The 26,255-nt window shown below is 41.2% G+C and overlaps 1 protein-coding gene and 1 pseudogene across 3 annotated transcripts; both read left to right on the top strand.

Annotated features, from left to right (window-relative positions):
• Positions 1–1,259: 1,259 nt before the first annotated feature.
• Positions 1,260–11,759, top strand: LOC139393158 (claudin-19-like). Of its 3 annotated transcripts, none has more exons than XM_071141550.1 (6): positions 1,260–1,582; positions 6,804–7,046; positions 10,073–10,237; positions 10,413–10,494; positions 10,716–10,829; positions 11,134–11,759. In XM_071141550.1, exons 2-6 carry the CDS (start codon positions 6,830–6,832, stop codon positions 11,228–11,230), a joined length of 675 nt encoding a protein of 224 aa, XP_070997651.1. In that variant the 5' UTR covers positions 1,260–1,582; positions 6,804–6,829; the 3' UTR covers positions 11,231–11,759. The 3 variants fall into 3 exon arrangements, with proteins under 3 accessions (XP_070997651.1, XP_070997652.1, XP_070997653.1); XM_071141551.1 differs by having other exon boundaries at positions 1,351–1,586; positions 11,134–11,437; XM_071141552.1 differs by having other exon boundaries at positions 1,413–1,582; positions 6,779–7,046; positions 11,134–11,437.
• An 8,051-nt stretch (positions 11,760–19,810) lies between these two features.
• Positions 19,811–26,255, top strand: part of LOC139392533 (autophagy-related protein 16-like) — a 30,444-nt pseudogene continuing 23,999 nt past the window's right edge.

Below are 26,255 nucleotides of genomic sequence, written 5' to 3'. Positions count from 1 at the left end.
CAGTGTATGCACAGGAATATTTGTTTTCGATTAATTTTTGTTTGTTATTGGAATCAAATAAAAGGTTTATTTAAAAAAAGGAGTCTTGTGTTCTAGGCTATGGCTCTGTGATCTGTCCATTTGTACTGTATTTACCATGGTAGGATTGTATTTCTATTTACTATTTGCTTAAGTGCTGCATGTCTATCAAACTGAGAAAGGTGATGGACCTTGCTCCCTCTTCAGTCCTTCACCCACCAGTAAACCATTAACTAAGCCATAAAGCTTTTCAGTAGCAGGAATTACAGATAGTTGGGCAGGCTTTGTACTGCTGAATCACTGTTGTCATCTGGTTACAGGAAGGAAGTCACTCATGCCTTTATCAGAAGTCATGTGCCTTTTTGGTTTTTAAGCAGGATGTTGTTTCATGATGTCATATTAATCTGAACTTGGCATAAACAGGCATTTGAATTTAGCTTTTTAAGCATTTTTGGCTTAAATGGTCATCTGGGATTCACTGTAGTTTTGGTGCTGGTAGGTTAGGATATTGATGTAACATAAAATAAAATTACCAAAGTCCACAAACAGTCATTGGGGAAAAAGCCAGAGACACTGTCTGTTAATGTTTGTAGATGAGGAGAGGAAGTCTTCTCTCATTTCCTCTAGACTCACTTTTCAAACATTTGTGATATATTTTTTCAAGTATGAGAATGGCCAATGTTTATGCTGCCGTTAGTGTCAAAACAGTATTTGGCAAATTATCACCGCTGTCTTTTGCTCAGAAGGAGATTCTCCTTTAAATGTGCTCCCCAAATAGCACCCTGTTCCCTTTATAGGAGACTATTTTAGAGCAGGGTGCATAGGACTCTGGTCAAAAGTAGTGCACTATACGTGTATAGGGAATAGGTTGCCATTTGGGATGCACCCTTAGTCATTTTGACCGTAACTCTATCATTGTGCCCTTAACTGCAAATCACAGGGTTTGGTTCAATTCCATTTAAATTCATTCAAAAGTCAAGAATTAAAAAGGTGCAGTTTTATTTTGTGTGAATTTCACTTCACTTGACAAAGTTTAAATGGGAATTGACCCTGGTGTATAATGCAATTGTGTGTTTGAGAAAGTGAACAGTAGTTTCTCTGTGAGTTTTAGATGTGTTTCTTCTCAGTGTGTTCGTGCGTAAGGTTCTTGAGGTTTGGACCAAAGTAGTGCAAGATATAGGGAATGAGGTGCCATTTGGGACGTAACCCATTAAACCCACAGTGCAGCTCTGGGGGAGAGTAGTAGGCCACGTGCAGAGGTGAGCATGTGTGCTCATGGTGGGAGATCGTTTTGAAGGGTCATTGATCCACCCGATACCCAAATCTCACCTCAGTGGGACCACAGCCTCTGTTCCAAAAAAATACCCTTCACTTTCTCTTCCTCCATCTTACCTATTCCATAGCCAACCAGGGAAACAGACAACTGATTTTAAACACCTGAATAGAACAAGTGGATAGAAATACAAACTGGACTCGAACAATAGAGGATACAAAATACCACTCAACAGCACAGTAGACACAGCAACAAAGACCGAAAGTTCAAGTCATTCTCATCACAGAAACAGTAGGTACATTGGTTTACTTTTCCATTTCTTTGTTTGAGAGATTGGTTTATAAGGGATGGTGTAACATAGTCTTAGCAAATAATTAAATTCCTTGTTATTAGATTTCTCTAAACATTTTAGATGAATTGAGTTTAAATTGATCAATGTTATACACAATTGGACATTTTGAATTGAACTGTTTTGTTCCTTCCATTCGATCACTTTACTAAAGATAGATTTAGTTCGTGACTTACAAATATATTTCCCCTGAAGCACTGATAGGTTCACACTACCCAGCTGGGGAAAAATGGTGAACCATGTCCCCATTACATGCTTTTGTGGTTGTAAACTGGTTTTCTGGTTGAGAAGACCAGATCAGTTTACAACCGTCTGTTACAACCAGGTAAAGATGCCTTTTTCATGCCTTCAGAAAGTATTCATACCGTGTGACTTATTCCACATTTTGTTGTATTACAGCCTGAATTCAAAATGGATTAAATGTTTTTTCTCTCACATCGACATCCCATAATGACAAAGTGAAAACATGTTTTGGGAATTTTTAGCAAATTTATTGAAAATGAAATACAAAAATATCCAACGTACATAAATATTCACATCCCTTTGAATTGACACTCCAAATTGAACTTGATGTCACTACAACTTGGAGTCCACCTGTGGCCAATTAAATTGTTTGGACATGATTTAGAAAGAAACACACCTGTCTATCTATATAAGTTCTGACAGTGCATGTCAGAGCAGGAACTATTCCATGAACCCCAAGGAACTGGCTGTAGATCTACGAGAGAGAATTGTGATGAGACATAAAATACAGTTGAAGTAAGAAGTTTACATACACTTAGGTTGGAGTCATTAACACTTGTTTTTTCAACCACTCCACAAATTTCTTGTTAACAAACAATAGTTTTGGCAAGTCGGATAGGACATCTACTTTGTGTATGACACAAGTAATTTTTGCAACAATTGTTTACAGACTGATTATTCCACTTATAATTCACTGTATCACAATTCCAGTGGGTCAGAAGTTTACATACACTAAGTTAACTGTGCCTTTAAACAGCTTGGAACATTCCAGAAAATGTAATGGCTTTAGAAGCTTCTGATAGACAAATTGACATAATTTGAGTCAATTGGAGGTGTACTTGTGGATGTATTTCAAGGTCTACCTTCAAACTCAGTGCCTCTTTGTTTGACATCATGGGAAAATCAAAAGAAATCGGCCAAGACCTCAGGAAAAAAATTTGGGGACCTCCACAAGTCTGGTTCATCCTTGGGAGCAATTTCCAAATGCCTGAAGGTACCATGTATGTCTGTACAAACAATAGTACTCAAGTATAAACACCATGGGACCACGCAGCCGTCATACCGCTCAGGAAGGAGATGTGTTCTGTCTCCTAGAGATTAACGTACTTTGGTGTGAAAAGTGCAATCCCTGAACAACAGCAAAGGACCTTGTGAAGATGCTGGAAGAAACAGGTACAAAAGTATCTATATCCACAGTAAAACAAGTCCTATATCAACATAACCTGGAAGCCCGCCCAGCAAGGAAGAAGCCACTACTCCAAAACTGCCATTAAAAAGCCAGACTATGGTTTGCAACTGCACATGGGGACAAAGATTGTACTTTTTGGAGAAATGTCCTCTGGTCTGATGAAACAAAAATAGAACTGTTTGGCAATAATGACCATCGTTATGTTTGGAGGATAAAGGGGGATGCTTGCAAGCTGAAGAACACCATCCCAACCATGAAGCACGGGGATGGAAGCATCATGTTGTGGGGGTGTTTTGCTGCAGGAGGGACTGGTGCACTTCTCAAAATAGATGACATCGTGGGGCAGGAAAATTATGTGTATATATTGAAGCAACATCTCAAGACATCAGTTAAAGCTTGGTCGCAAATGGACAATGACCCATACTTCCAAAGTTGTGAGAAAATGGTTTGATGACAACATAGTCAAGGTATTGGAGTGGCCACCCCAAAGCCCTGACCTCAAACCTATAGAGAATTTGTGGGCAGAACTGAAAAGCATGTGTGAGAGCAAGGAGGCCTACAAACCTGACTCAGTTACACCAGCTCTGTCAGCCAAAATTCACCCAACTTATTGCAGGAAGGTTGTGGAAGGCTACCCGAAACATTTGACCCAAGTTAAACAATTTAAAGACAATGCTACCAAATACTAATTGAGTGTATGTAAACTTCTGACCCACTGGGAATGTGATGAAAGAAATAAAAGCTGAAATAAATAATTCGCTCTACTATTATTCTGACATTTCACATTCTTAAAATAAAGTGGTGATCCTAATTGACCTAAAACAGGGAATTTTTACTAGGATTAAATATCAGGAATTGTGAAAAACTGAGTTTAAATGTATTTGGCCAAGGTGTATGTAAACTTCCGACTTGACCTGTATATCTGGGGACGAGTGTAAAACAATTTCTAGTGTTGAAAGTTTCCAAGAGCACAGTGGTCTCCATCATTGGGAAATGGGAAAAATATGGTCTCTGCCTAGAGCTGGGCAAGAAGGACCTTGGTTAGGGATGTGACCAAGAACCCAATGACCACTCTACAGAGTTCCTTGGCTGGGATGGGAGAACCTGCCAGAAGGACAACAGTCTCTACAGCACTTCGCCAATCTGGGCTTTATGGAAGAGTGGCCAGATGGAAGCTACTCCTCCGAAAAAGGCACAAGACCGCTCGCCTGGAGTCTGCAAAAATGCCTGTGAAAGACTGAGATCATAAGGCAAAAGATGAGACAAAGCACTATGTCTGGAGAAAACTAGGCACAGCTCATCACTTGTCTAACACCATCTCTAACACCATCTCATGGTGGTGGCAGCATCATGCTATGGGGATGCTTTTCACCAGCAGGGATTGGGAGACTGGTAAGGATAGATGGGAATAATGAATGGGGCCAAATACAGGAAAATCCTTGATGAGAACCTGCTTCAGAGTGCAAACGACCTTAGCCTTAGGGTCAAGGTTTACGTTCCAACAGGACAATGACCTCAAGCATACAGCAAAATCAATGCTGGAATGGCTTCCAAACAATACTGTGAAAGTTCTTGAGTGGCCCAGTCAAAGCCCATACTTGAATCCCATTGAAAATCTGTGGAAAGACTTGAATGTAATTGTTCACCCCCACTCCCCAGAAAATCTGCAAGGAAGAATGAGAGAAAATCCCCAAATCCAAATGTACAAAGCCGATACAGAGACGACTCAAAGCTGTAATCGCCATCAAAGGTGCTTCTGCAAAGTATTAAAAGGGGTGTGAATACTTATGAATATTTAATATTTCTGTACTTCATTTTCAATAAATTTGCTAAAAGAATTTAAAACATATTTTAACTTTATCATTATGGGGTATAGTGTGTAGATGGGTGAGAAAAAATATATATTTAGTCCATTTTGAATTCAGGCTGTAAATCAAGGGGTATAAATATTTTCTGAAGTCACTGTATGTTGGTGGTTCAGATAACGTGGTTTAGCGACCAGAAAAATACTTACCCTTTTTTTTTTAAATATATTTTTATAGAACATAAAGAAATACAAATTACAAATTGAACAGATACATCCTTTTATCCCACCATACTTATTGAAACATCTCCCTCGCTTTAACAACAAAAGCAGCATACATACAAAAATAAAATAAATGTACGATTGGAAATAATAATATATAAATATACACATGCACACAAGTACACATATACAAAAATAAAAAATATCACAACATACTATCCCTTCCTACCCACACCCTCCCGTATCCCGTTGTCCAAAATACTTACTCCTGATCAATAGAAAGCAACTGTTCAAAAAAGGAAATTAAAGGCTGCCATCTCAAGAAACAGTTATCAGTACATCCTCTCAGTGTATATCATTTTTTCTACGTGTAGAAAAGACAGATCTTTCAACCGGGATGATGCAGTGGGAGGTTTGAAGGATTCCCAGTTAAGCAAGATCTGCTGGAGGGCTATAAGGGAGGCAAACACTACAACGTCCGCTTTACTTTTAGTGAGACTATGCAACAAAGATGGAACTCCAAATATAGCTATTAGAGGACGAGGCTGCAGGTCAATATCTAGAATTTTTGAGAGAGTATTAAAAAAGGATGACCAATACTCAGACAGCTTAGAAGACAAATAAAACATATGGGTGTAGTCTGCAGGAGTGAATGAACATCTATCACTTGTCATTTGTGTCTGGGAGGAGTTTACTCAGTTTTTCATTTGATGTAGTGAATTCTGTGCAAGACTTTGAACTGAATGAAACTTAACCGAGCACATGAGGATGTGGAGTTAAGCCTAAGAAGAGCCTCCTCCCACCAGTCATCTGCAAGGTCATGTTCAAGTTCACTACCCCAGTCTGTCATGATTTTGTTTATTTGAGAGGGTTCAGAGGACAGCATAATGTCATATAATCTAGAAATCAGACCTTGCCGATTCCACTGGAGGGACAAAATCTCCTCTAGCAACGTCTTGGGAGGTATTTGAGGAAAGGTAGGAAAATGAGAGCGAACAAAGTTACGGGTTTGAAAATAGCGGAAAAGATTAGAATGAGCAAGATTAGATTTAGCTACGAGATCATTAAAACTGACAAACTTCCCATCCAAAATACATCTTTGAAACAAACCAAACCTCTCTCACGCCACAAAACAAACACCTTGTGGTGTTTGGAGGGTACAAATAGGTGGTTGATACAGATAGGGCTTAGAAGAGAAGGGGCAGAAGTCTAAAATGTTGACGAAATTGTCTCCAGATCTTCAATGTAGAGTGCACAATGGGGTTTCCCGTATACTTTAAAGGACACAGGGACAGTGGGGCACAAGCAAGAGCAGAAAGGGAGGATGATTGGCAGGAGTGTGCCTCTATTGAGCACCTGTTGGTACCTAGATCATTACACCAGATCATAATGTTTTGAATAATGGCTGCCCAATAGTAAAGCAGTAAATTTGGAAGTGCCAATCCTCCATTTTGTCTTCTCCTTTGAAGTATTGCTCTACGTATCCTAGATGATTTGCCTGCCCAGATAAAATGACTGATGAGCCTATCCAAATTAACAAAACGCCCTTATACAACTATCATACAACCTGACCATGGTGACATACAATATATCATATTGAAGACAGTGCAACCAGTTTTGCCTACTGGAATATAGTTAACACTACAGTGTAGGTTCATAACTAATACATAACAAAAATAGTTTGTTGTGCCTTCTCTCTTCCCAGTAAATCAGCCGTCAGGACGGACCACCATGCTTTTAGCCTTCCAGATCCTGGGTCTGTCTTTAGGGGTGATTGGCTGGTGTCTGGAGAACAGCTGCACTAGTTCCCATTCCTGGAGGGTACGCAGCCATTCTGGGGCTGTCACAACCAACAACTGGCAGTTCGAGGGCCTGTGGATGACCTGCGCAGCCACGTCCCTGGGCTCTGTGCAATGCCAGAGGTACAAGACTGTACTGGGGCTACCAGGTGAGAGACATGCAGGGCTCAGTGCAATACTCACATGCAGTATTAAAGGGGCAATATGTAGTTTAAACAACAAAATGGTATTGGTAAACAGCTGAGGAATGGTGTTAGAGAAATGTAACCACTTTCAAATTCAAAGACAGAGCTATGGATTCAGGGACGGACCATCCAAACTATAGTTTTAACCATGTTTTGAGGCTATATAGTCTTTGTTTGCAATTACATTGTTTAAAAAAATAAAATAAAAACATTTTGGGTTTTGATGGAGTACGACAGTTGAACTAAGCTCATGAGGCTTTTATAATTTGTAGTCTTCAAAAAATCTATGGGTTTATGTTATTAATTTAAAAGTAAATAATTTGATTACAGATTGCCCCGCCAGGATTTATTTTTCTATGATCAAATACAAATCTTTGAATGTTGTAAAAATCTTCTTCGGTTGTTACATAAACATACTTCCTTCCCTGGTAGATGCCTTCCAAAATGTTGTTCCAAAATGAGTAGTATGTATGCACGGACAGTAGTTTGTGGGCAAAAGCACTGTGTAAACATTGCAATGGTGGTTTTCGATGAAATTCCAGCCAAGATTGACCCAGCAGTTAGATATCGGCTGCTGATTAAAATACTTGATGTAGTTTTACCCTTGTCTAAAGTGACTGTGCTGCTTTGATAATTGTCCATACAACACAAATTCATTAAGAAACTGAGCAAAGATCTAAAGAAGAATTTGTATAACAAAAGTATTGTGTGGATCAGACTGACATAGAGTATATGTGAAATCAATTATAGTAGGCCTGTAGTACAGTGTCCATATTAGGACAGCCAAAGTCTTTAGCAGGACTTTTTGAAGCTGTTCTCATATTGACAACGTAATACGGTAGTATTTTTTACTTCCTTTCCTACATGACTATCACTTTCAACTGCCGACCACCACACTGAGGTATGCAGGCCACATGGTCTTAGTTTCAGGCCATGAAGGTAATAGGGGTTGTAAATCGCACAAGTATCATTGTATCATCGCTCGGTCAATCATTGACAGTCACACTGACCTTGGTTTCCTTTCATTGTGTGTGTGTCAAATCAAATCAAATTTTATTGGTCACGTACACATGGTTAGCAGATTTTAATGAGAGTGTAGCGAGATGCTTGTACTTCTAGTTCCAACAGTGCAGTAATATCTAACAAATAATCTAACAATTCCCAACAACTACCTAATACACACAAATCTAAAGGGGTGAATGAGAATATGTACATATAAATATATGGATGAGCGATGGCCATAGGCAAGGTGCAGTAGATGATATAAAATACAGTATATATATGTGATATGGGTATTGTAAGATATGTAAACATGACTAAAGTGGCATTATTTAAAGTGGCAATATTTAAAGTCCATTTATTAAAGTGTCCAGTGATTGGTTCTCAATACAGTATATACATGTGATATGAGTAATGTAAGATATGTAGACATTATTAAAGTGGCATTATTTAGATTGTGTGTGGGTGGGTGTGCCTCTATTACACTGCAACAGACTCCTAGATAACCACACATTCATAAGAGTGAAGAGCTGTAGTCAGAACCATAGTCACCTCACCACCAAAGGTCGGAGTGCTTTCATTGTTACAGAGAGAGATATTAAAAGAGTATTGTCTAACCTGAATATTCTAAGGAGACACCAATGGCAAACACCAATGGCAGGTACTGTATCTATGTGAAACTCCTGATTTAATAGTTGAGAAAATCAAACAGTGGGTCAGGATGGGTGTCATCGCTTTCGATGAACCAGTCTAAACCAATTTCGATGAACCAATCTGTCATATTGTTTATCTCCTTAGACCACACCTAAGCTCTAAACCCTGGTCACCGTCACCTTATAGGTGAAGCCTCTATGGTTTTTACACGCCTCCTATTGATTTACAACCCCTGTGCATAGACTAAAGTTCTCTACATTTGAGACAAGACAACAGACACCCAGCACATTGGAGACCGATCAAGGACATACAACAACTTGCATATCTCGTGAGGACATTTTCAATCATCCTGTGTGTCTGAGGGTTTCAACCTCAAGTTTAGAAGCCTTTTCCCACACCTGTGTGTGTGTGTGCTCTGGGTGATCATGTCGACGGCAGTGGAACTAACTGGGTTTTTGTTGTGCGTGGCAAGCTGGCTGCTCACCGGCTCCTCACTAGCCAATGACTACTGGAAGCTGTCCTCGGTGTCTGGCAGTGTCATCATATCCACACGCCAGTTCCAGAATCTATTTCATTCATGTGCCGAGAACAGCGCCGGCATTAGGAACTGCAAAGACTTTGAGTCTATGCTCGCTCTGCCTGGTAGGTACTGGACTGACTACTACTCCCAAACTGGACTAATAGATCATCTCCAAAACCTGTTTCCAAACAATAACGGCAAATTAGATTGACATCCCTGGTCAAAGGGAACTCTAAAGGGAAATGTTTCCTGCTTCTCTATGTCACTGGCCAACTCAAATGGTTATTGTTATGTGATGCAATTGTTCTGTGTAAAGGTCAATCAATTACGTACAACAACCTTAAATAGTCAGTTTTGTTAGATTCCTGATGTTGCCAAATGTTTTAAGAATAAGAGGAACACAATGTCTTCATATTTTCAATTGAGTGTCTCTTCAGCAAATATGAATGATCCATGTATTGGTACAGTTATGTCTTTTAGACACATCCTACATCAGAGTTGAAGCCTCCATTTGTGTGTTCTGTAGGTGACATACAGGAAGTTGATATCAGGCTTTAGCAGTGTCTAACAATTAAAAAAGGCCACCAGCACTCGCTTGATAGCAGCAATTGAAGTCTGTTTATTTTCTTTAGGCAACATGTCCCACTAGTACACCCTGCAAACATTTCTGCTATGCCTTCTTCAGTGCGTGTGTGTGTTGTTAGACATGCAAGAGGATAGAGTTGAGCACATTTCCCTCCCAAGTCTCAGTCTACTCAGGCTCTCTATCGATCTAATGTCTGTTGTTGACTGGAACTCTGTCGCTTCCTGTGTTCAGGCTACATACAGGCATGTCGAGCCCTGATGATCATCGCTCTGCTCCTGGGTCTAGCGTCCATCATTGTGTCAGTGCTGGGGCTGAAATGCACAAAGATCGGCAGCACTTCTGAACAGGCCAAGGGCAAAATCGCTCTGACAGGCGGAAGCTTGTTCATCTTATCAGGTGAACTCCCAACCAACTCTCAACTGCCAGCATCATCATCTTTATTCAGTTCTCCTCTAATCTTAGTACCAATCTCTCTCTCTCGCTTCTTCTCCCCCCCCCCCCCCCCCCCCCCCACTCTGCATCTCTCTTTCTTCTGCTGTTTATCAACCATCTCAATCTGCCTCTCCTGCAGGTCTTTCCACCTTGACTGCTGTGTCATGGTACGCTGCACGGGTGGTGCAGGAGTTCCATGATCCATTCTTTGCAGGAGTAAGGTGAATACACATCCCAAAAGCTGAAAGTACTGCCTGCAAATTGCCGTCCAAATTAGGGCCAGGAGTTTTTTCCGGTCACGTCACGTCACTCAACCAATCAATTAAAACCATTTTCATAAAAACCTTTTATTGAAGGAATCATCCTGATTTGTGTACACACACACACACACAGACACACACACACACACACAGGTAAAGTTGATTAATTCTCTGTCCATTAGGTTTGAACTGGGTGCAGGTCTATACATGGGTTGGGGAGCTGCCTGTTTGGCCATTCTAGGTGGTGTCATGCTCTGTTGTTCCTGTAAGAGGGGTCTATCAGGACCCACCACAGGGTGAGTAATTGCATCCACAAAGTTAAGTCCCAAATTGCACCCTAATCCCTATATAGTGCACTATAGGGCTCTGGTCCATTTGGGATGCAAACAAAGACACTTCCTACTCCCAAAGTTATTGGCAAGCTAACCATTATCCTACCAAAACCATGGTCTTGGTTGGAAAAAGTGAGGACAACACTATCGCAGGTCTCCAGGCAGGTGATGGGCTAGCCAACACTAGTTAGCTAGCGATTTCCCATCTGTTACATGAGCTAGTCAAAGAAATCATTGTCCAATCTATTGTACCCTACTTGTCTTACAGGGGATATTCATACAACTACTCCAAAACAAGCGGTGGACAACAGATCTATAGGGCACCACATGTGTCAGAGTCTGGGAGTTCAAAAGCTTATGTTTAAAGCAGTTTAAAATGTGTTTTTTTCAATCTAATTTGTTTGTTTGTCTGTTTCCATTTGTTTCTTCGCCGAAGTATGAATTTACTGGTTTGAATTTGCCATTATATATTTTTGTTGCTTTGTTTTTGTTGTCTTGAGTTGAGTCACTGTGAATATTAATGCAATGTTTATTACTTTGAAATGTATTGAAAATAAAAACATTACTCTGTTGATGATTATTGTTTTATTGATATTGGTTATCCAAATTAATGGAAAATATAAGCTATTCCACAACTCCAAATGAATGGAAAAGATACCCACTGGGCACAGACGTCTAATCCACATGGGTTCAACGTAATTTCATTGAAATGACGTGGAAACAACGTTGATTCAACCAGTGTGTCGCCAGTGGGTAAGCATCGAATACAGTACTTATCTGAATTTTATAGTCAATCCTGTGATTCGAAACTGACTACAGCCATATGTTCAAATGTCTTGTGATCGCTCAGCTTCCTGCAGGACATCTAAATAAATACTCCACTCAAAATAAAAACAATTATATTCTGTTATTTACTATTTAACATTTCATCTGATATGTGTCTAACCCAGATACTTGGGTCAGAATCTGTTGTACAAATCTACAGTTGGACTGTAGATTTGCTTCAGACAAGGTAAAATAATCGGTTAATGTAACCGGCGTCACTGTGCTACATTACCTGTTTCACTTCCTCCATCAACTTGCCTCTGACTGGGCTTGAACCACACTCTTAGGAAAAAAAAGGTTATTTAGAGTTCTATATAGAACCTTTTGGTTATTTGGTAAAAAATGAAAGACCCCTTTTCAGAAAAAGGTTAAATCCTTAAGGTTCTATAATAAAAAATGTTTGAACATCACTGTCCACCAACTGCCATTTAACCAGCATGACCACTGTCTGGTTTCAGAAGACTGTTGTTGAAAATACCAATAAGCATTCCAAAATGTTTTATGGTAAGCAAAAGTATATTTTTTTATTGAAATATATGAAGTCAATCATTTGATCATCTATAGGCTAGAATAAATAAGGTCAAATGACCAGTGGAAAAAATATCAGAATTGGGATGCCTGACTAAATGCAGCCATAGAGCTACATACCCAGCCTGACATTGGCAATTAGCTAGTTGTTATTTTTATTTCAGTGTGGAGTCAGATGGGGGACTATGTTTCATGACACTATAACAAGAGTGGACTGAGTGCTGCTAAACTCTGAATGTGCATGATGGGCTTACAGAGGTAATACCCTCTCCCTCAATGTCAACAAAACAAAGGAGCTGATCGTGGACTTCAGGAAACAGCAGAGGGAGCACGCCCCCATCCACATTGACAGGGCCGCAGTGGACTAGGTGGAAAGCTTCAAGTTCCTTGGTGTACACATCACTGAAATCTTAAATGACCCACCCACACAGACAGTGTGGTGAAGGCACAACAGCGAGGCAGAAGAAATTCAGAAGGCGATGTCAGTACAGGTGCATCAAAGCTGGGACTGAGAGAGACTGAAAAACATGTATCTATCTCAAGGCCATCAGACCGGCCTCCAACCAGTACCCTGCCCTAAACTTTAGTCAATGTCACTAGCCGGTTACCACCCGGTTACTCAACCCTGCACCTTAGAGGCTGCTGCCTATTTACATAGACATAGAATACTGGTAAGTTCAATCATGTTTACATACTGTTTTACCCACTTCATATGTATAGACTGTATTTTAGTCAAGGCCTATCCTATTTAACTGTTGCTGTCCATATACTATTCTATCCTACGTATTATTCAGGTGTACTACTACTATATATACAGTACCAGTCAAAAGTTTGGACACATACTCCTATGGTTTTTCTTAATTTTTAAGACATCAAAACTATGAAATAAAACATATCCCAAACCATCTCAAACCGTCTCTACCTCTTATTGGTGTCCTTTAATAGTGGTTTATTTGAAGCAATTTGACCATGAAGGCCCGATTCACGCAGTCTCCTCTGAACAGTTGATGTTGAGATGTGTGTTTCTTGAACTCAATTTCAGTTACAGAGTTACAGTTCATATGAGGAAATCAGTCAATATAAATAAATTCATTAGGCCCTAATTTATGGATTTCACATGACTGGGCAAGGGCTCAGCCATGGGTTGGTCTGGGAGGGCATAGGCTTAACCACTTTGGAGCCAGGCCCACCCACTGGGGAACCAGGCCCAGATATTCAGAATTAGTTTTTCCCCACAAAAGTGCTTTATTACAAGTCAGAAATTCTCCTCAGCACCCCATCCACTCCCCCTCAGACGATCCTGCAGGTGAAGAAGCCAGATGTGGAGGTCCTGTAGAGGCGTGGTTATATGTGGTCTGCGGTTGTGAGACCGGTTGGACGTACTGCCAAATTCTCTAAAACGACGTTGGAGGTGACTTTTGGTAGAGAAATTAACATTCAATTATCTGGAAACAGCTCTGGTGGACATTCCTGCAGCCAGCATGCCAATTACACGCTCCCTCAAAAATGTAGACATTTGTGGGATTGTGTTGTATGACAAAACTGCAGATTTTAGAGTGGCCTTTTGTTATCCACAGCACAAGGTGCACCTGTGTAGTGATAATCCTGTTTAATCAGCTTCTTGATATGCCACACCTGTCAGGTGGATGGATTATCTTGGTAAAGGAAAACTGCTCACGAACAGGGATGTAAACACATTTGTGTAAAAAATTAGAGAGAAATAAGGTTTTTGGGGCATAGGGACAATTTCTGGGATCTTCTATTTCAGCTCATGAAACCAACACTTTACATGTTGTATTTATATTTTTGTTTCATTATATTAGCACAAAACAACCAGCTGTCAGTAGTCTCCGGAACATCAGGTAGAGAACGGTCTGGAATTGACCAATGGGAAAACTTTTAATGGCATAGACCAGGGGTGTCAAACTCAAATACCCAGTGGGCCAAAATGTAAAACCTGAACAAAGTCACGGGCCAACATTGAACAAATTAACCTTTTAATATGGACCCAAACAAGTTTTGCTTTAACATTGAATATACAAGCATCGCTTATTACCATACAATATATAATTTAATAGTGGAGACATGCAAAATCGAATTTCAAATGAAAAAACACATCAATGGCATTCATTTATTAAATAAATACAATTTAAATAAAAATTGTATGCCTCTTTTCTATTTGCAGCCTTCTGATTTAAATACCAAAATAAACTTTTTCCACTGGCTAATAATTTTACAAATAAAATGATAATAAATCAATCAACCATTCAAGCCCATGCCTTGTAGCAAGAAAAAGTGCATAAAGAAAACGTTAATTATTGCACACTGGTCTAATCTGATGTGCCCAAGCCAGATACCTGGCATCTCTTCTTGGATGCTAGTTCATCAATGTCTGGGCTCAAGCTCTGAGCTGAAGAAATCCTCAGTATCGAGCGAAGATGTTCATCAGTCAGACGTCTCCTGTGAGTTGTTTTGGTCATCTTCATCGAGGAGAAAAGTTGCTCGCATAGATAAGTGCTGCCGAACATGGAGAGCATCTGAGCAGCTTGGGTGCGGAGCTGAGTCATTGTGTCAGGGATGAACCGTGGAAACTGTGCGGCGCCCACAGCATCATACTTTGACTTCAGCGTGTCGTTGCACTGGAGTTCAATCAGCTCCATTTGGATGTTGGTTGGTGCATTTTCCACATCAACTGCGAAGGGATTACTAAGCAGTTCAAACTTGCATTTCTGGGCATCGAAGTCGGCAAATCGCCGGCTAAACTCAGCGGCGAGAACACTGAGTTTTTCAGCAAACTGTGCGCATGGGAACACGGCGGTAGAGATCTGCGCTTTTATGGATTGGCAGCAGGGAAAATGGCAAGGGTTTCCTTGCAGCATCTGATTCTCCCACAGGCACAGTTTAGTTTTGAAGGCCCTCACTGCAGCGTACATGTCTGTGATGATGCGCCCCCGCCCCTGAAGCTGCAGGTTCAGCGCATCGAGATGGCTCGAGATGTCACAGAAAAAGGCCAGCTCACACAGGAACTTTTGCTCCCGGAGCTCTGCTGTATCCTTCCCTTTGGTTTCCAGGAATTGATATATTTCCTCACGCAGCTCGAAACATCTGTTCAGTACTTTTCCTCTGTTTAGCCATCTCACCTCTGTGTGATAGTCTGCGTATTCCGAACCACACTCCTCCAGAAAAGATTTAAACTGGCGGTGATTTAGACCTTTGGCTCTTATAAAGTTAACTACCTGTGTTACTGTGGTCATAACATGTTCCATCTTTAGGGCTTTGGCACACAGTGCTTCCTGATGTATGATGCAGTGGTAAACAGTTAGCTCACCTGCACAGTTCTCTTCCCGCATCTTCTCCCGAACCATGCCCACCAGTCCACTCTTTTTACCGCACATCGCTGGCGCACCATCTGTCGTTAATCCAACGAGTTTATCCCACGGCAGCTTTATTTCAGTTACACATTTGGAAACCTCCTCAAAGATTTCCTTTCCTGTGGTTGTGCCATGCATTGATTTGAATCCTAATAGCTTCTCTGTAACACACAGATTTGAGTCCACTCCACGGATGAAGACTGACAGCTGAGCAGTATCAGATGCGTCGCAGCTCTCATCCACAGCGAGGGAGAACGCAACAAAATCTTTTCCCTTTTCCATCAGCTGGTCATACAGATTGGTGGCAAGATCACATGTGCGATCAGCTACTGTGTTCCTGCTCAGGCTCACGTTTGAAAATGCTTGTTTTTTCTCTGGGCATACGAGGTCACAAACCTTCATCATGCACTTTTTCATGAACTCTCCCTCATTAAAGGGCTGGGCTGATTTTGCGATCTCTGCTGCCACTATATAACTAGCCTTTACAGCAGCCTCGCTTTGTGATGTGGCTTTTTTAAACATATTCTGTTGTGAAACCAAACTTCTTTTCATCTCCTCTACTTTCTGGCTCCTTTGAGTCATGTCCAGGTCCTTGTATTTGTCATGGTGTTTCGTTTCATAGTGTCGTCTAATGTTGTACTCCTTACTTACAGCCACGTTGACTCCACAAACAAGACAAACAGGTTTGTCTTTTACATATGTAAACAGATATTCTGCCTCCCACTTGTCCAGAAAGCTCCTGTTTTCTGCCTTTCTTTTCGCCATTTTTGGGAAGGGTTAGCTCGCTGACAGTTGTAGCGTCTATGTTGCTATGACTACTGTCACAGAGGAGAGAGCGTTTCTGGGTCCTGTCCTGATTGGCGCGCGAAAACAGCAGAGCATTATGGGATTCGTAGTATTAGTGGTGAATGCGCTGTATAATACCGGCGGGCCAGCTCTAGTAGTAATTTGGTATTGTCTCGCGGGCCAAATATAATTACCCCGCGGGCCAAATTTGGCCCACGGGCCAGAGTTTGACACCCATGGCATAGACAAATAGGTTTCAATCAAGAGCGTCTAACCTATAGCAGAGCCCTTTTGACACACCCTCTGCATCGAGTCCAGTACCAGACTCAGACAAAGATTTTTATGAATAAATTAAGATAGACCAAAGTCTGTCGTTTTCCAACTAGAACAAATGAGTCATACTGGGTAGAACATGCCAGGAGGTGGGCAGAGCCAAGCACGAGCTAGCGAGATCCTAGTGCGCGTGTGCAATAACTCAATTTGCCTTTGCACTCCTTTTAATAATTGCGATTTTTTACAACTTTGGCAAAGGATAAAGTCTATAGAACTTGGACAATCATAGCAAATTCTAGTTTTGGGAACAAAAAACTGTATTGTGATCAAATGCTTAATCGATGAGAAAACTGTCTGAATGACAATATCTTCTCCCACTGCCGGTCAGTGGATTTGGTAGTGCAAATTTATACATCCGGTGAAATATTTGTGACTCAGCTACATACTTGTTTTTTTTGTTACCAAAATGTGCAGTCCGCAACACAACGTCTAGCCGGCGGGAAATTCAAACGGGAGCTGTGTTCGAATACCCATACTACATAATATTAGTTAATTTTAGTATTCTGTAAACGAACGGTATCCTTTCAGCTGAGCATACTAGTGTTACATCTGTCTACCGGAAGTTGATTCAGTTGATATGCAACCTCTTGCTACCAAGACATTTTTGTGTTCTTAAATTCAATCTGGAATGCCAGTGTGCTTTTAAATTCAGAGCATTTTCAGATTGTCAGTTCGTAAATTCTGAATGTTTTCCCTCTCTGAGTGTTCAGAGCGCACACTGGCAGAGGGGTAGGGTTCTGACCATCACAATGGCACTGCAGTCAAGCACACAAGCTAACTGGCTAGCTATTTGACACAAATGAGAAAACACCTCATTCTGACCATTTCACTCGCCATAGCAGAGCTGATTAGACTGTTTTCATGTTATCCAGAGCTTTGGTAATTGTGCTACTGGCAACAATTTAATGATGCTTTTTTTGCCGACGTTTACTGACACCCGCCATTAAACAGGTGTTGAGCGTTTGTGAATTCCTCAATTATTCTGCACTCTAGCACACAGACGAGAGTGCTCTAAAATCGGAGTAGATAGCCAGAGTGAATTTATGTCCATTGTGAAAGCAAAACGACGATACCACTTAGCTATGAATGACGTGAATAATCAAGTCAATAAACGTTGCATAGTTAGATAGGTAGCCTGGTGGTTGGAGCATTGGACTAGTAACTGAAAGGTGGCAAGATCGAATCCCCGAGCTGACAAAGGAAAAATCTGTTGTTCTGCCCCTTAACAAAGCAGTTAACCCACTGTTCCTAGGCCGTCATTGAAATTAAGATTTTGTTCTTAACTGACTTGCCTAGTTAAATATATATATATATATATATATATATAGTTGATATAATGGAAAGTTCAATGTATTAGTAGCCAACATACCGGTAGTACCTATGCTGTAATGATATGCAATGTGATTCGTAAGGATAGCGTAGCCAATATAACGTGTAGTGTAAATCATTTGAAGATGCATTACTTTAATACTTTACTCAACATTTTCTTAACATTTGTCATAGTTAAGGCAATTAATTTGTATCCGTTATCGTCGGACTTCGGCTGCATATTTAACGCCATTTTCTTCAAATCTGAAAATGTTGCGAAGCCACGTCCATTTCCTGAAGAATTGCATTGTGGGCCCTAGAAGTACGGAAATAGTGTCCTCTGTGTGTTTTCTTTGTAATTTAGCGAACGTAGTATGCCATCCGGGAACTTTTGACATACTAACCCTATCCATTCTTTGAAAAATAACCATACTACATACTCAAATTACGTTACAAATAGTACGGGTATTCGAACGCTTTCTAAAAAGAAGGAAAGCCAAAATGGTTGTAAAGTTAATTGAAGCTGGGCCGACTGGAGTTGGTTAGCGAGATAGGCAGTTAACCTTGGGATATTCTAAACTGAAAAACAACAATACAGCAAACACGGAACTGTTCATTTGTGTCTGAAGAATCGTTTAGATGGTGTGTTGATGGTTCAAGTTTTTTTCCCTAAATATTTTGGGCTTTTGTCTCGACTGACGAATATCGATTGCCTTGATTAGCTACCATTTGCTTATTGACTGTGGTTTTCATCAACTTTTTTCACAGCATCAACTAACGCCAAGTTAACACAATTAGGCAGTTGAAAACTACAGCACGTCAGGATCTGAGTGGATTTGTAAGTAGCTTGTTACTAATATTGTCCATTCCTCTTGTTGCTAGTTACCAGCCTAACTAATGACTTCGTGTTTGAAAACAGCTACCTAACGTTAGCTTTAGCAGATAGACTTCTAGCTATCTTGTCGTGCTATAGACGTACTGTAACGTACAAACAACTTTATTACAACGTTAGCTAGAAAACACTAACTACAAAGTAACTTTAATATTTTTAGTTAGCTGGCATGTGTTGCTTAATGTTAGATAGTTCACGTTAGTTTGCTAGCATGAGCCTAGTTAGACCAGGGAGGGCTACCATAATCTGCAACATTGACAGCTTAATTAGGATTTTTTTGATGGTGTATTTGTAGTCACTTTAGCACTACCTATATGTACATAGTTACCTCAATTACCACCTACCCTGCACATCGACTTTGTACTGGTACCCCCATGTTATTTACTCTATTGTTATTCACTGTGTATGTATTCCTTGTCACTATTTTGTTTTCTATATTTATTATTAACTCTGCATTGTTGGAAAAGGACCCGTAAGTAAGCATTTTACTGTTAGTGTACACCTGTTGTTGACGACGCATGTGACAGCTAAAATGTTTTTGCCTTTAGACCAACCAAAGCCATTTGTGGTTGAAATACAGGCTTTGAATTCAACCTTCGACTTTGGTCATATAGCTAACTATAGCAAATATTATATTGGCAAGATGGGCGAGTGACCGCTTTAACAATGGATATAGATTTCCTCAAAGATGGGAAGTGAGATCAGGTGGGACCATTGTAGCCAATTGACCTCAACAAAAATTCCTCACTTCGTGGTCTTATTTTTGTGGACCGATTTTGGGCGTAGTAAACCCTATCGCTCGCCCCTTCCGCTCTGTCTCTATTCCCTGTTTGACTTTTTTCAGAATATTGATATTCCACCTAAAATATGGTATTTTGGAATATTACAGAATAAAATGGAACATGGATGTATTCTAACAAGGATAAAGCAGCAATACTCACCTTGCCCATTTATTCTTATTAGACTTGGCTTTACTTGATACATTATTGGAAGCTGTGGTGTGCTTAGATGCTTTTACCAGTCATTTGTCTTGAAATGGGTTCATGAGGCTGGGCGTGATGGATGTATTGACTTCTTGGTGGGTGGGTGTGTGTGCAGGTGGTGATGGCAGAGCGTCGCAGAGCAGCTGAAGCAGAGGGACCGTGTGCAGCGGCAGGCCTTCAAGGAGATCATCCACCAATGTTAGTGCCCATACCATGTCTCCGTGTTCAAGATGCTGTTTATTGACTGGTTTTTGTTTCTGCTGCCTGTGCAGTTTCTCAGAAAGTGTTTGAAGAACATATTTGTGGTGTTATCAGATAACCATCTCCTGGAGAAGTCCAATCTACAGGCTGTCCTTTCAGAGAGATACCAGTTGGATAAATATGACTTTCAGAACAGACATGATGGCAGGTAGGCCAGAAATACCTTGCTTGTGAAAAATTCTAAACGGAATCCTTGGGACGACTGTCACCCTGTTGAAGATGAAACTGTTAAGGTAAGGTTTAAAGTAAGGGTAGGGATGTCCCAAGGATACCGGATAGTACTAACTTGGCTAAGCATCTGTGTTTGGTTCCTCAGCCCGGGGGTGGACTCAAGTCGCAGCAACACCTTACAGCAGGAGATGGCCCGGATGCGAATCAGGTACTAGGGGGTGCTGACAGAGCTTCATAAGAAACGGGGAGAGGTTAGCCTGTTTATTATACCTGCCTGTCCAAAGTCCAGGCCAAACCTTCCTCTGGAGAACTACACTGTAGGCTTTCACTCCGACCCTGAACTAGCACAGCTGATTCAGCCAATTTACTTTCTGGGGAGCAGAATTGTAGAATTGTGCGTGCTAGATTAGGGCTGGGGCGAAATCTGGAGGGTAGCTCTCTGGGAGGAGGATTGGGGCACCCCTTGGTCCGTGTCTGAAAATGTTCCTCGCTGTCAAATCCTTATTTCCTCTCAAAACAGACTGGGCCCGGTTTCCCGATAGCAATGGAACTTAGGCTTCAGGTGTTTTAGCGATGCATCTTTAAGACAAGGGGCGAAGATGTAATATCCGTTTCCCAAAACACCACGCAGAGAATTTTTGCGAAGTGCATCTTTGAGGTGTGTCCATACTGGTAGGAACGAAAGGCAACGCTGCTCTCGGATCAGCTTTCTCCATTCAAATATTTTATTAATCCACAATAGTGACAACGGATCAGCTCCAAGAAGGATATCGCCTATGACTGCATATTGAGGCGGTTTACTATAATGCTTACCCTATAATGCAGTAGTTCAAGATTAGGCACATTGCACATGTTATATATTGAGACAAATTACAGACCGTAGCAAAATATAACTCAGTTCATTGAACATGAAATGTATTTTAATGATTGAAATGGGCCTATAGCCTACAATATGTTAAAGCAGTCATCTCGGTTTTAATTTGAACCATGCCAACCATGCCTAGGAGGACATGAACAAGGACAATGTAATGATTTGACCCCCAGAAACTTTTTCAGACAACCCTTTTCCAGGTGGTTTCCTCATGCACACTAGTGCAGGAGGGAGGGGGGGGGGGGGGGATTCAAATGCTAGGAGGCCCGAAGTACTGATGGTTTTCTGTTCTCTAACTGATAAGTAATCAGTCCCTGACTAGAGGGGACATGGCTATGAAGTCTTTGATTCAACGGAGAAACCACAACTTTAGTGAGGGAGGTGCAAACTCAGCCATTTGGGCACAACAACCAGACATCATCGCTGTAAAGCACATGTCAAACTCATTCTACGGAGGGTCGAGTGTCTTCAGGTTTGTCTAGGTCGTAATGGAAAGGTAAAAACCAGAAGACACTAGGCCCTCCATGGAAAGAGTTTGACACCCTGCTATAAAGGTCCCTTGGTTACCTCTCAAGTATTAACATGTATTCATTAGTGGAAACCTTAGCGTAACTTGCTTCAGCTAGGTTCCTCCCCGTTTCGGCCTGTTTGCTTCAGTTAGCCTAGGTCTAACATTATCCCGGTATTTTGCAAATGTTCCATCCAAGAACTATCCTGCCAAAACCATAAGTGTCATTCTAAAGCATATAAAACCATCGGACGTAATCGTGTGCTATTCTAAGGACTTATACAAAAATCTAAAATGTTATTGTTCGTTAGCCTAAAAATATAATTGTAATTTCAAAGCAAAGTCATTGATTATTTTTGTTGTTGGGGTTTGAAACAGCCTGAATCAGAGGCAAAAATAGAACGATTTAAATGAACAAACCACTTTATACACTGAACAAAAATAGAAATGCAACATGCAACAATTAAGTTTTTACTGAGTTACAGTTCGTATAAGGAAATCATACCTTTTAAAAAAGTTGCCGTGGCTCAGAACCAGTCAGTATCTGGTGTGACCTCCATTTGCTTCATGCAGAGCCACACATCTTTTTCGCATAGAGTTTATTAGGCTGTAGAATGTTGTCCCACTCCTTTTCAATGGCTGTGCCTCTACCAATTGGATATCACAAAATTGGCGCAGAAATGGGGTATATAAAAAAAGATGCCGTGCATACCAATATAACAATCTATTTTGAAGTTTCAAAGGAAGATAACAAAATAGCCATATGCAAAGTTTGTGCTGCTATTATTTCCCGAGGGGAGAAGGTGAAGTCTTTCAATACTACAAACATAATTGCTCATTTGAAAGTCCATCATCCCCAGACGTTCAGCGACTTAGAACAAAAGCAGAAAAAAAATTAGGCGCACTTCCATTTGAGACTCAACTCGAAGGCGAAATCCATAAACGCTAAGAAAATGGAATTCATTGCCCTTGACAATCAACCGCTCTCTGTGGTGGATGATGTCGACTTCTGCCGACTGGTTGATCACCTCGAGCCCTGGTACACACTACCAAGAAGGTGCATGCAGAGTCTGACAGCACAGTGGGTCAACGAGGATTTCGTACTGAGGGAAGCCGTATTGCATGCTCAATAATGTGCTGGTTCTCATACCACTGCTGCAATTTCAAATGGCATGAGAACATGTTGGAAAGAAACACTCCTAGCTTCATTCGAACAACGGACTCGAGAAATAACCTCAACTGCGTCTGCAGCAGACATGATACCCTCTGTCATGGCATTGAAACACCTGCTCAACAAAACCCCACAGTCAGTCTGCAGTTAACTTGCAAAAGTACTCTACAAGAGGCCGTGAACAAGCGATTCGGTGGCATTCTCTCTGAGCTTCTTAATTGTGTCGCCTCAATGCTAGGTACAAGAACCGCTACTTCGATGCAGACAAACAGGGTTTACGTGAAATGTTCGACACAGCTGGACGAGATGGAAACGGACAGTGACGGTACACACCGAGGATGAGGACCCACGGACTGACAGCTGAAACCTCACTGTTTGACATGTATGATGAAATCCTGGTTGAGAATGAAACAAATGAACAACGAAAAAGCACAGCAGGTAAGTGAGAGGTTTTCCTTGTTTTAGGGACATATGTAAATGCCAACAAAATAACTTTTTGGTCTGTTTCAACTATTTAACTGTACTAGAATGCTTAAAAGGCTGCTAAAATTTTTAAAATTGGTTATTTGTATCGGGTTTTTTGGCAAGGAAAATATCAGTATCAGCCAAAAATGTCATATCGGTGCAAACCCAGTTTCATCAGCTGTCTGGGTGGTTGGTCTCAGACAATCCTGCAGGTGGTGGAGGTTGTGGGTTGGCGTGGTTACACGTGGTCTGCGGTTGTGATGCAGGTTGTACAAACTGCCAAATTCTCTAAAACAACTGCTTCTGTTAGAGAAATGAACATTAAAGTATCTGGCAACATTTCTTTTGGACGTTCCTGCAGTCAGCATGGCATGCTCCCGCAACTTGCGACATCTATGGCATTGTTGTGACAACTGCACATTTAGTGGCCTTTTGTCCCCAGCACAAGGTTCACCTGCATAATGATCATGCTGATTAATAAGCTTCTTGATAGCCCATCCACCTGACAGGTATGGCATATCTTGGCAGAGGAGAAATGCTCACTCACAGGAATGTGAACAGATTTGTTGGTCTTGTTTTTCAGCTCGTTTTGGTGACAAAACGGATGGCACTGTGATAGACTACATCCAATTTGCTGAGTAGAGTGTTGGAGGCTATTTTGTAAATTACATCGCAGAAGTTAGATTGGTAGGATAGTCAGTTTTACGAGGGTATGTTTGGCAGCATGAGTGAATTAGGCTTTGTTGCGAAATAGGAAGCCAATTCTAGATTTAATTTTGGGTTGGAGATGCTTAATGTGAGTCTGGAAGGAGAGTTTACAGTCTAACCAGACACCTAGGTATTTATAGCTTTATATTCCAAATATTTTATAGTCCACAAGTCCGAACTGCCCATAGTAGTAATGCTAATCGGGCTGGTGGGTGTGGGCAGCGATCGATTTGAAGAGCATGCGTTTCGTTTTACTAGCATTTAAAAGCAGTTGGAGGCCACGGAAGGAGTGTTGTATGGCATGTCCAAAGAAGGGCCAGAAGTATACAGAATGGTGTCGTCTGCGCCCTCCGATTTGACACACTGAGCTCTATCAGAGAAGTAGTTGGTGAACCAGGCGAGGTAGTCATTTGAGAAACCAAGGCTGTTGAGTCTGCCGATAAGAATGTGGTGATTGACAGTCGAAAGCCTTGGCCAGGGTGATGAATACGGCTGCACAGTAATGTATCTTTTTGATGGCGGTTATATCGTTTAGGACCTAGAGCGTGCCTGAGGTGCACCCGTGACCAGCTCGGAAACCAGATTGCAGAGCGGAGAAGGTACGGTGGGATTCGAGATGGTCGGTGATATGTTTGTTCACTTGGCTTTTGAAGACTTTAGAAAGGATATAGGTCTGTAGCAGTTTGGGTCTAGAGTGTCTCCCCCTTTGACAAGGTGGATGACCGCGGCAGCTTTCCAATCTTAAGGAATCTCAGACGATACGAAAGAGGTTGAACAGACAAGTAATAGGTTGCAACAATGGCGGCGGATAATTTTAGGAAGAGCCCAGCTGATTGGTTGGGATCCAGATTTTGCAGCTCTTTCATTCAGACATCCGCTGTCTGCATTTGGGTGAAGGAGAAGCAGGGGGACGTGGGCCAGTTGCTGCGAGGGGTGCGAAGCTGTTGGCTGGGGTTGGGGTAGCCAGGTGTAAAACATGGCCAGCCGTAGAGATACTTATTGAAATTCTCGATTTATCAGTGGTGAGTGTTTCCTAGTCTCAGTGCAGTGGGCAGCTGGGAGGAGGTGCTCTTATTCTCCATGGACTTTAGTGTTTGGAGAATTAGAATTATTCTTTAGTGGAATTTGTGCTGCAGGATGCAAATTTCTGTTTGAAAAAGTTAGCCTTTCCTAACTGACTGTATAACTATAAGAAATCTCAAATGTGTCATTACATCCTTCTCGTGTGGCTAGATTTCATTATCAAGCTTCTTGGTACTGCAGAGACATTCAATCCCCTCCTGGATCAAGATCCCTGTTGCTCAAGTTGTTTTGTGTGTCAGATAGAAATGGCTCCCCTTGTGTGCGCTCCCGGTAATACTGTGTACCCTGGTATGGTATGAAAATCTGGATACCGCCCAACCCTAGTAGGCGTAGGCTACTTAACATTTTAAGATTTTTGGGAAACCTTTCCATTTAACATTATCGCTATATTTTTCCTGTTCCATGTTTGAAAGCTGGATGTTTATTTATTTTCTTGTTTCAAATTAGCCTAGCCAAAATCCCACCGTAGAAATGTGGAGGCAATTATTTTATAAAGTTGTCCTCATATGCGCTCTCCTGTTCAATTGGATTTTCAAATCAACTTTTTAAAATGTTGTAGCATTCAAAGGCATTTTCCTAGTTATATTAGCATCCCATGATAGTGGTTGCATCTTTAGATCTCTGCTTTATCTAAATGTTGAATCTCTGTCCATGAAACCGCCGACAAGTGTTTTCTCGCAAATTGCAATATTCGCATGTAGGCCTCCCGCTTTGTAGGCTGTACGCCAACATCCGTTCAAGATGACGGCAGGGCAGTTATGCTGAGCGTTTTGTCCATTTTTTTGTTTCAAGTGTAACAAGTTTTTATTACTTAGCAAAACTGTTATTGGCTGTGGGAGTTGTCATTTTAACAGGCAAAATCCTACAGGATCAAAGTGTTAAAATCGCTAGTAAACCAAGTAGTGACATCTGCTGTTTTCTACCAGATTTGTGCCGGTGTGTTGCCCTCCCTGATAGCCGAGTGAGGATACATCTGCACTGTGACTGTCTAGACATGTAGAGCCGAATAGCCTTGGATACTCCTCGACAGTCAGGCTTTTCATGTGTTCCGCCAATCTACCGGAGTCCTCTGACTCCTCTCCTGCCTTCCTGTGCTGTGTGATGGAGGTCGGAATCTGAGCTGACA

Source organism: Oncorhynchus clarkii, chromosome 33, assembly GCF_045791955.1.
Source record: "Oncorhynchus clarkii lewisi isolate Uvic-CL-2024 chromosome 33, UVic_Ocla_1.0, whole genome shotgun sequence".
Classification (NCBI taxonomy): Eukaryota; Metazoa; Chordata; class Actinopteri; order Salmoniformes; family Salmonidae; genus Oncorhynchus; species Oncorhynchus clarkii.
Note: the sequence above shows the minus strand (reverse complement) of the source record. Positions and strands in the feature narration are given on the sequence as shown.

Coding starts and splice junctions, on each gene's coding strand:
- LOC139393158 (XM_071141550.1), top strand. CDS start 6,830: ATGCTTTTAGCCTTCCAGATCCTGGGTCTGTCTTTAGGGGTGATTGGC. Junction 10,238..10,412: donor AAGCTTGTTCATCTTATCAG/GTGAACTCCCAA, acceptor CCTCTCCTGCAG/GTCTTTCCACCTTGACTGCT. Junction 10,830..11,133: donor CTATCAGGACCCACCACAGG/GTGAGTAATTGC, acceptor CTTGTCTTACAG/GGGATATTCATACAACTACT.